This window comes from Puma concolor, chromosome B3 (genome assembly GCF_028749965.1).
Source record: "Puma concolor isolate L17-30 chromosome B3, mPumCon1.1.hap2, whole genome shotgun sequence".
NCBI lineage: Eukaryota > Metazoa > Chordata > Mammalia > Carnivora > Felidae > Puma > Puma concolor.
In genome coordinates, this window is record NC_141672.1 from 108863390 (window position 1) to 108874490 (window position 11101).

At 47.7% G+C, this 11101-nt stretch overlaps 1 protein-coding gene across 6 annotated transcripts in view; it reads right to left on the reverse strand.

The window, feature by feature from the left end:
* The window catches only part of PIF1 (PIF1 5'-to-3' DNA helicase), a 42162-nt gene extending 34543 nt beyond the window's left edge, over positions 1-7619 (reverse strand). The window contains exons 1-2 of one of the 6 annotated variants that reach the window (XM_086710937.1): positions 6095-7619; positions 261-837 (exon numbers count right to left, since the gene is read on the reverse strand). In XM_086710937.1, the coding sequence (XP_086567063.1) occupies positions 261-818 (558 nt within the window). In that variant the 5' untranslated portion in view covers positions 819-837; positions 6095-7619. Of the gene's footprint in view, positions 1-260; positions 838-5887; positions 6029-6094 lie in introns of those variants that run through there. The other 5 variants (XM_086710940.1, XM_086710938.1, XM_025919566.2 and 2 more) reach the window with 5 other exon arrangements.
* Positions 7620-11101: the final 3482 nt, after the last annotated feature.

Here is an 11101-nt window from a genome sequence, read left to right on the forward strand (position 1 = left end):
CTCCTTCTCTTTCCCTTTTAACGTGACCTGGGCCTCTTTTCCCATTCTAGTTTACTCAGGAATTGCACTATGGGAAATACGCACAACCCTCATCTCTCTGTCATCCTCCTACCTCTGATGGGCATCTCCTCTGAGATAACCAGCAACCTCCTCGAATACTGCCACCATCCTCCCCCCAACCCCAAACTTGGACCTCCTGGGTCTCTTCCATCTCAGTGGCACAACCACTCCCTAAGGCGTCCCCGCTTTCCGGTCCTCACGTTGCTGGGCTCAGATCTCGCCCGGAGCTCCCTCGGCCGCTTCACGGGCGTGGCGTGCGGGACGCCGGTGGGCGCCGCGCGCCGCAACTCCTCCGGCTGCACTGGGCTGATGGTGACGAAGTCTCGGGGCCGCGGGCCAAGCAGCTGTGCGCGGGCGGAGGCCGGTCCAGGGCCCGGGGCTGCGGCCAGCTTGAGACGCAGCGTGCGCAGGAAGCGTCGCAGGCGGTCGGGGGGGCAGTCGGAGAGCAGCAGCTGCACAGCGCCCGCGCGGGGAGCGCCGTCGACTGGGAGCCATAGTGTGCTGCGCCCGGCCGCTGCGAAGCGCGTGAAGAGGCGCGCCGCCCTCAGAGGGAAGCAGCGCGGCCGCCCCGCGGGCCCAGGCGCTTGCAGCCGCAGCAGCAACTCGCGGCGCTCATTTCGTCCCAGGCTCAGCTCCGCGGTGCGTAGGGCCTGGCGCTTTCGCGGCTGCCCGCTGGGGCTCAGCTCCTCCACAGCCACGCGACACCGCAGCTCTGCGTCCTCGAATTCCACTGGCGCTGCCTGGGTGCCCGACAGCATCTCCACCGCCTCCGGAGGTCTGCAAGAGGCCGGAAGCACAGGGGTCACGAGGACTCAGGGGCATAATAGGTGGTATAGAGACTTTGACGGGAGCCCGGTCAACGCCAAATAAGGTCACGGAGGCTGTCACTGGTAACACAAAGAGGTCATGGAGACGGTGAGAGACCTGGGCCAACCAGAATTCACAGAGACATTACTCTCCTACGCAGTAATTTCCAGAATGGTGGATGGGCAGCATCAAATGCACCCAGGATTGGAGAGCCTCGGCTGTCTGACAAGCAGGCTCCGTAACAAAAGAGAAACCTGTTTCCAAGAGGCCCAGGGCGGACAAAGGAATCCTCAGTCCTCTCCCAAAGAAGAAGGGGAAGCGCACGAGGAGGGATGAGCAGGGGGCTGACTTGTAATAAGCACCTTCTTTCCTCCAGATATGTTCACCAGTTTATATGCAGCCAGGTCAATCTATTTCCCGTGTACAGAAATAGAAACAGACTGAGGGGCTACAACGACTGGTAGGAGTCAGGGTTAGTGTGATTCCGCAGCTCTGACTCTTCTTCACAATCTCTAAAGTGGGCATAGGGTGGAGAATATTTGCCAGCGAAAATCTCGAGGGATCCTGGGGCCCAGGAATCCCTGTTTCTTCCGTCTGACCCACTCGTCTGCACCCTCCCGGCAGAGACCTTTTGAAAAAAGCAGAACTTTGTCTCCCACCTCCGGGATCGCGTGGACACTCACTTGCACCGGCACTCGGAGGAACGCGCTGAGCAGAGCCAGCCAGTTAACTAAACTTGAGCACTAGGAACTTTCAAATCTAGGAGTAGAGAATCATCCTATCACCGGCCGGATCTTTAAATTCTCCAGCCAATCAGAGGCAGGGGCGTGACAACGGGCGTGTCTTTCATTGGGTTCCAACTCCCAGAGCTTGGGCTGTACCAATCGCAAGCTGGAGGCAGGAGGCTTATAGTGGTGGGCGAGCATACCAAAGCCGGTGGACCAGTGGAAGTGGAAAGGGGCGGAGGGCTGCAGCAAGGCGATGCGTGGTGTCGCGTCACACAACGCGGCTTGAAGATTTGTTTTCAGAACGGTGCCTCCAACACACTTTTTCTCTGCTTTAGCCCCCACACAGCGGCTGAACTTGGCCTTGGGGGATGAGCTGCCTCTGATCCCTCCCACCCGTGTTTACCTTCACCTGGCGCTTGCCGATTCCTGGACCCCTGGGCCGACCACCCAAAGGCCTGTAGCTTCCTCTGCCCCCGCCCCCTACCCCTCTTTTCATCCTTCTCTGCCTCTGTAAGGGTCATTTTATGCATTTGTCTCCAAGCAGGCTGAGGCCCATCGTTCAGGAATTCCTAGACCTGTGTCAGGTGCTCAGGGAGTACAAAGGAAGCATGTGAGCCTCTGTCTTCAGGGAGTTCGTATCCCTTTTGTCAAATGCACTGGCTGCTCAGAGAATGTATTTTTAATTATCTTTTCAACCCCCTCATTGACGCTTCTAATTACATAGCTGGAAGGGATCTTACTGGTGAGTCAGCCCCCTCCTTTATTGGCTTGTCCTCATTTTTCAAATGAGGAAACCAAGGCTCCAGGAGATTTTACCAAAGATCACATAGCTTGTAGATAGCAAAGCAAAGCCTTGAACCCAAGTCTAACCCAGCGTGAACACCTGCTGTTTAACTATTATGCCACACTGCTCCCAGGTGACTCGTCTAATTTCATGAAGGGAATCCAGGCCTGGACTGGAAGCTCAGCTCCTGACAGCTGCTGCCATGACCCAGCCCTGCCAGTTAGATGTTACTCTAAGCAAGTTTACTTTGTTTCCTCATATATAAAAATGGTCAAAGATGAAAATTTTCATTGATTGTAGAACTCTGTGGCTATACTAAAAACCATTGAACTGATGCTTTAAATGGGCAAATTTTTTGGCATATGAATTATATCTCAATAAAACTGTTAGAAAAAAAAATCAGGAGAAATATTTTTCCTCTTCAGTTCTATCTTGACATATCAGTCCCCAGTGGCATGGGAAAAATCTCAACATCACTGTGGTAGGCAGAATAATGGTCTCCCTAAGATGCCCTCATCCTAATCCCCAGAATTTATGAATATGTTACCTTACATGGCAAAAGAGATTTTGCAGATGTGATAAATTAAGGATCCTGAAATGGAAAGATTATCCTGGATTTTTGGGTGGGCCATGGAATCACAAGCATTCTTATAAAGCAAACAGGAAAGCAAGAGAGAACAGGAGACGAGATAAAGAAGCAGAGGTGTGTGTGAGAAACAGAGAAAGATTTGAAGAGGTTACTGCTGGCTTTGACAGAGAAAAGGGTCATGAATCAAGACATAGAATACAGGAGGCTTCTAGAAGCTGGAAATGGCAAGAAAGTAGGTTCTTCCTCCCTAGAATCTACAGAATGAACACAGGTCCTGATTTTAGCCCAGTGAGACACATGTCAGACCTCTAGAACTGCAAGATAATAGATTATGTCGCTTTAAGTCACTAAATTTGTGGTAATTTGTTACAGCAGCAACAGCACTAAGAAACAAGTACAGTCACAACTACAACGTGAAAAGAGCTAGGATTATGAACCCAGGTCTGTTTCTAAAGCCTCTGTTCTTTCTTCCCGCTACCCTTTGCTCAAAATGGGCCCAGCACACCGACAAACAGCCTGCTTCCTTCCCCTTTCTTTCTGTGCAGTACCCTTAACTGCCTCTAGAGAAGGCACAGACACTTCCACATGGATTTTCCCCGAGTGTTTTTTTTTCCTTTTGGCTTTCAAACTTAAAAAAAAAAATTGTACAATGTAAATAACATCAAAATTTTACCATCTTAACCATTTTTTAATGTTTATTTATTTTTGAGAGACAGAGAGGCACTGAGCACGAATGGGGAAGGAGCAGAGAGAGAGGGAGACACAGAATCTGAAGCAGACTCCAGGCTCTGAGATGGCAGCACAGAGCCCGACATGGGGCTCAAACTCAGGAACTGCGAGACCATGACCTGAGCTGAAGTTGATGTTTAACTGATCGACCACCCAGGTGCCCCAGCATCTTAACCATTAAAAAAAAATTTTTTTTTAATGTTTATTTTTGAGAGAGAGAGAGAGAGAGAGCACAAGCAGGGAAGGGGCAGAGAGAGAGAGGGAGACACAGAATCCGAAGCAGGCTCCAGGCTCCGAGCTGTCAGCACAGAGCCCGACGCGGGGCTTGTACTCATGAATGAGATCATGACCTGAGCTGAAGTCGGATGCTTAACTGACTGAGCCACCCAGGTGCCCCTTAACCATTTTTAAGTGTACAACTCATTGCCATTAAGTACTTTCAAGCATTGCATAACCATCACCACTAGTTCTAGAAAATTTTCATCATCCCAAACAAAGTTTGTACCCATGAGAAAATAACTCCCCACTCCTTTCTCCTCTCAGCCCTTGAGAACTCCAGCATTTTATTCTGAACATATTCCAACATAAACAGAAAGGTTGAAAGAATTGTACAGTGAACACCCATAAACCCACCACCAAGATGCTACAATTAATGTTTTATCATGTCTGATCATCTGTCCATCTCAACATTCGTGAATCCATCTATTATGCATTTTGAAGTTGCAGACAACAGTACATTTCATGTCTAAACACTTTAACATGCATAGCATTAACTAGGGTTTATGCTTTTTTCTTCTTAAGTAGGCTCCACACCCAATGTGGGGACTGAACTCATGACCCCACGATCAAGAGTCAAGTATGCTCTACTGACTGATCCAGCCAGTTGCCCTAAAGCTTATCTTTTTTTTTCAAGTCCCCTCCCCCCTTTTAAGTTTATTTATTTTTGAGGGGGGCAGGGGCAGAGAAACAGGGAGACAGAGGATCTGAAGCAGGCTCTATGTTGACAACAGAGAGCCTGATGTGGGGCTCCAATTCAGGAACCTTGAGGTCAAGACCTGAGCCAAAGTGCAATGCTTAACCGACTGAGCCACCTAGGCACCCCCTAATGCTTGTCTTAAAAAAAATTTTTTTTAAATGTTTATTCATTTTTGAGAGGCAGAGAGAGACACAGCATGAGCGAGAGAGGGTCAGAGAGAGAGGGAGACAAAGAATCGGAAGGAGGCTCCAGGCTCTGAGCTGTCAGCACAGAGTCCAACGCGGGGCTCGAACTCGGGAGCTGTGAGATCATGACCTGAGCTGAAGTTGGACGGAGGAACCCAGGTGCCCTGATGCTTATCTTTTTAATGTAAACTTCACAAATGATGAAATGCACAACTCTTACGCTTATCATGAGAAGAGTTTTGACAAACACATGTATCTGTGCAGCCAAGTCCTTATCAGGATATAAACCATGCTGTATATGGTAGTTACCAGCCACATGTGGCTAATTTTAAATTCAAATGAATTAAAATTAAATGAAATTTAAGCTTCAGTTTTGTTTTTCTAAAGGTTTTCTTTTATTTTTTATTTATTTTTTTGAGAGAGTGCGCCCGTGCGAACGAGCGGAGGAGGGGCAGAGATAGAGAGAGGGAAACATGCTTCACGCTGTCAGCCCATAGCCTGAGGTGGGGCTTGAACCTAAGAACCGTGGGATCATGACCTGAGCCAAAGTTCAATGCTCAATTGACTGAGTCATCCAGGTGCCCTAAAATTCAATTTTTGAGTCGTACTGGCCACACTTCAAATGCTCAGTAGTTGCATGTGGCTAGAAGCTATGGGACATTTTCTTCATTGCACAGTTCTAAGAACATAATTATCATCACCTAGAAAGTTTCCTCAGGTCACTTTGCACCACTCAATTCCCACCCTCAATCCTCAGGCAACTCTGCTCTAACTTGGTTTTCACCATAAATTTAGTTTGTTCTAAAACTTCTTGTAAATGGAATTATACAATATGTATTATTTGTGTACAGGTTTCTTTCAGCGTAATTATTTGGAGATTCATCCACGTTGCTCTTTCAGTAGTTGGTTCCTTTTTATTGCTAAGTAGTATTCCATCCGTATGGATATACTGTACTAGTTTTCCATTTTACTGTTGATGGATATCTGGGCTTTCTGTGGGTTTATGCTTTAATTTTTAAAAATAAATACCTCAGTGAGGGGCACCTGAATGGCTCAGTTGGTTAAGCTTCAGACTTTGGCTCAGCTCATGATCTCCAGGTGAGATCCAGTCCCGCGTCGGGATCTGTGCTGACAGCCTACTTCAGATTCTTGGTTTCCCTCTCTCTCTGCCCCTTCCCTGCTCACACTCTGTCTCTAAAAAATAAACAAACATTAAAAATAAACAAAAATAAATACCTTGGTGAGAAACTGCTGAGTCATCGAACAGGTACACATTTACTTTTATATGAAACTGCCAGAGCTTTTTCCAAAGTGGTATGCCCTCCCAAAGTTTTGTGGGAGCAGCAACAGTGAACCCTCGGAGGGAAAGGAATCAAATGAATAACTGAACGGGGCTTAGCGGTTATTAACGGACCTCAGGCTCCGCCCTCTTTCTCCGTCCTGCCAGTTGGACCCTAATTGGCCCGTGGAGGAGGGAGGCGGAGCCAGAGAAATCTCACGTTTGGGGCCGGACTTCCTCCTTCTCAGCTTTTGAGTTTTCCATCCGCCCTGTTTCTCTTACTGCTATCGCCGCAGAGTTAAATTCTAAATGAAGCGCAGCATTGCTCCCGTATCTCTCGCCTAACCCCAAGCCTGGTTTTGACGCAAGCTCTCAGGAGTTTTCTTCATTATGAAATTTCCTTCTTGACAACTTTCTGTACGTCTTATGCGCTCTCCCTCACCGGTGGTCTTAATTCTAATCGCCAGCTCATTAATAAAAACCCAACAGTGACGTTATCACAGGACTAGGCGGCTTACAGAATGCGTTTCGGCCATAATCTCATTTGATACTTAAAAGAAGCTTTATGGTCCTTTCTCTCTTTCGCCTTAACAACTCTAAGCTTACAGGGACAATTTGTAGAGATGCTGTAATGGTCTTCCAGCTTCCAGAGCACTATTTCACTTGGCATTGCTTCATCACGGGGCAGCTGACACTCATTTATTGAGCCTCTGATACAGGTAACCCTCCTTCCTTGAAATCCTCTTTTTCCACAACACACTCCCCTCGTTTCTTCATACGTCTACTTCATACTCGTTACTTCATACTTATCGGCTCCTCCTTTGCTAACTCCCTTTTCCTCAACCAGACCTCTCAATGTGGGGAGGACTTTATCTTTTTTTTTTCTTTACCATCTTTTCTAATCCCATGGCTTGATTATCAGCTATATGCTGATTCCTAATATTGTATCTCTAGCCTGCCTTTCTCCCCTGAACTCCAGACTGTCTCCATTTGTTCTTCTGATATCACCACACAGATGCCTAGCAGGCATGTCAAACTTACTTTCTCCAAAACAGAGCTTTTAATCTCCTTCTCCAACACCATATACACCTGTTTTTCTCCTGTCTTCATTTCAGTAAATGCACCACCATACCCTTGATTCCTTCTTTACTTACCACATCTAACCCACGATCAAAACCTGTTCTGTCTGCCTACAAAACGTAATTTGGATCTATTCTCTCCGTCTCCACCCCACACCCTAGAGCTAGCAGCCTATCGTCTCTCCCTGGATCTCAGTAGTAGTCTCCTAATGACACTGGATTCCGGGCTTCCACTCTGTCCCCCTACAATCCAGTCCTTTCTCCAAACAGCAGCGGATGGGATCTTTTCAAACATATAAACACATGTTGCTTTTCCCTCCATGGGAAAACCCTCGGTGCCTTTCTAGGCAATTCCTCTTAGAATAAAATCCATAGTCTTTACCACAGCCAACTCCCTCCCTTCCTTCCACTGTGACCTCAAGTCTACCACTTTCTCCCTTACTCAATATGCCTCTGTCACAATAGCCTTCTTGGTGCTCCTTGTACACCCAAAGCCCATTCCTATTCCTGAGTCTTTGCACTTTTTTTTTTTTTTTTTTTTCTCTGCATGAAGTACCTTCCTCCAGGGTGCCTGGTTGGCTCAGTTGGTAGAGGACACATCTCTTTTTTTTTTTTTTTTTTCAACGTTTATTTATTTTTGGGACAGAGAGAGACAGAGCATGAACGGGGGAGGGGCAGAGAGAGAGGGAGACACAGAATCGGAAACAGGCTCCAGGCTCTGAGCCATCAGCCCAGAGCCCGACGCGGGGCTTGAACTCACGGACCGCGAGATCGTGACCTGGCTGAAGTCGGACGCCTAACCGACTGCGCCACCCAGGCGCCCCGAGGACACATCTCTTGATGTTGGGGTCGTGAGTTTGAGCCCCGAGATGGGGGTAGAGTTTACTTTAAAAAATTAAAAATATTTGTTTAAAGGAAGAAAAAAATACATTCCCCCTCAATTCTTTTTGTGGCTGTCTCTGTCTTCATCATTCAGGTCTCAGCTGAAATATCCATGTATTTACATATATTGTGAAATTAGTACTACAATAGGCTTAGTTAACATCCATCATCTCATAGATCCAATAAAAACAAAAGAAAACAAATTTCTCCTTGTGATAAGAACTCTTAGGATCTACTCTCTTAACATCTTCCCTATATATCATACAAAGGTATCAACTATAGTCATCATGTTATACATTACAGTCTAGCACTCATTTACCTTATAACTGGAAGTTTGTATCTTTTAACCACTTTCCCCCAATTCCACCCCCTTCCTCACCCCCACCTTACTGTCTCTTGAATCTCTATCTGTCCCTACCATCCTCATAAACACTGGCCTGGTTCAGGCTCCATCACCTTGAACCTGGATTTTCTGTAACAGTTTCCTACGCAGTGGGCCTCCCCATCTCTCATGCTCTGTCACCATTCTTCACATAGCAGCCATGAAAATGAGTTTTGTCTTTGTTTGGTTTGGTTTGGTTTTTTTATTTCAGAAAGAGTGTGCATGAGCAAGGAGAGGGGCATAGGGAGCTAGAATCTTAAGCAGCCTTCACAGCACAGAACCGGTGGACACAGGACTCCATCCCACAACCCTGGGATCATGACCTGAGCTGAAATCAGGAGTCTGATGCTCAACTAAGGCACCCCAAAAATGAGGTTTTAAAATGAAAATCGCGTCCACCCTGCTTCAGTGGCCCCCTGCAATTTGCAGGAAGAATTTCAAATACCTTAGGTCAGCACTTAAGGTCCTTAATGCTCTAGCTCCTGATGCCTCCCCGATGGTACTTTTCTGAAATCTCCCACCACCGCCGCCACCACCACACACACATGACTGCACAAATCTGCCTACAGGTCCCCTAACAAGTCACGATGTTCTACAAAAGTTACTGCTTTTGTAAGATGTCCACCCTAGTGGAATACAACTCAATCACTCCAGCCCTTCCTCTGGGAAGCAGCTTTCACCATATACTGTGTATTCTTTCATCAGAGCCCTTCTAAGGACTTGTCTACCCTCCTACTGGCTCTTCATCTCTCCAAGGCAGGGCCTGGATCTTGTGAGGCCTGGTCATACAATGCTGCCAAAACATTTAGTAGACAGCACATACTCTGGAGTCAAGGGAGGTTTGAATCCTTGAAACCACCACTCACCAGTCAAGTGACCTTAAACAGGTCTAAGCCTTGGATTCAAGATCTGTTAAATGAATATAACAATTGTATCTATCTCTCGGGTCATTATCCACTTGTGTGAAGATTAAAGGAGATATGTGTGAAGAGTTTAGTACAGTGAGCAGATGACAGAGGCTCCCTAAATTCTTTTGAGTGAATAAATGCCAGGATGAAGTATTGGAAAGCACCCTACTTAAAAGGCCCCCAATAAGTTTTGTTGATTAAATGGTGTACATGCAAAACAGACTCCATCACTTCCACAGCCAAAAACTTTCAATGATTTCCCATTACCCTGAGGTTAAAATATAGTCCCCTCAATACAGCCTCCAAGGCCCTTTCTCAGACACTGAGCTCTGTCGGCTTCTCCAGCTTAGCTGCCCCCCCCCCCCCCCCCCCCCCCCCCCCCGCCAACACACACTATACTGTTTCATGCTTCTTTGCCATTGCTTATACTCTCCCCTCTGTCTAGAATGCCTGTGTTGACCCTTTGTTCTGGTTTTGGTGCCCTTCCTATGTGCATTTGCCCTCACATTTAACATATGGTTTTCTCATCTGTTTACACACCTTTCTCTCCTGATGGAGGACAGGAACTCTGGGTCTTGCCATTATCTTCCAGATATTAGTGTAAGGACTGATGATCAAGGCAAAGAAAATATTTGTGTTGAATGAATGCATGTGGTGCGGGAGCAACAACCAGAGGGCCAGCATGGCTCGCTGGATGGGAAAACCGATGCCAAAGTGGTTATCAGTGGCTCACTCCCAAAAGTGACAGAGCTCACTGGATATGAAAACTGACCTTACCCCAACCGAATCATGAGCTGTGCAACAACACAAATTCCTCAGGGTCTCTGGGCTCCTGCAGGTGGAATCTGAGTTTTCAGATACAGGATCTTCTGAGTCCTCAGGCATGAGGTGCCCAGCTCTGGAGAGGGAATAAACCATACTGAGGGAATAAAAAACCATGTGGTTGCCATATACATTGACTTTCTCAAATCCATAGCCTGGATTTTCTTCATCCTTTTAGATAAAGGAACCCAGGCCCAGGCATAAAGAAAATGTGTGCCCCCATCTTCCTCCCCCTTGGGCCCCAAGCTACCTTTTTCCATGCAGGGCTGTAAGTGGCTTGGGGGCCTGAGGACCAGCAGAAGGCAGTGAAAGGGGAGCTTGGTCAACTGGTGCAGCTGCTGCTATAGCAGCTAGAGCCAAAGGAGGTCACCATTGATCTCACACATACTTAATTCTTCCTGCACAAGCATGCTTGGGCAGGGTTGGCTATGAGAGCTGAGACGGAAAGGGTGGGGGGTAGGAGGGGAGCTGGAGGTTGGGATGTAGCCAGTCACTTTCTCTCTCTGGGCCTCTTTCTCCCAAGTATAAAATGAGGGCGCGCGGTATAACTAACACTCCACTCCCACCCAGCAAGGCTGTCGAGGTTGCAAGATCACCGCTGGATGGGGGTGGGGGTGGGTGGAGGGTGACCCTCAGGTATAGGAACCAGAGAGAACAGCTCTGAGCAATGTCCAATGAAGGCGGGAGAACACTGCATTTGAGGATCCCTGAAAAACAGGGGAAGACTCCCTCCCCCGAAGTCCAGCCTCCCAGCCCCGTCTTCGCGTTACCGGACTCTCCGGACCTGACTAGAGGTCCAGGCCCAGCCCTGCCAGGAGGCTCCTGGGAGAAGAGGACCAAGTCGTCGCCACTGCCCCAGCGTCGGGGAGGAAAGAGGAGGAGCCTCTTGAT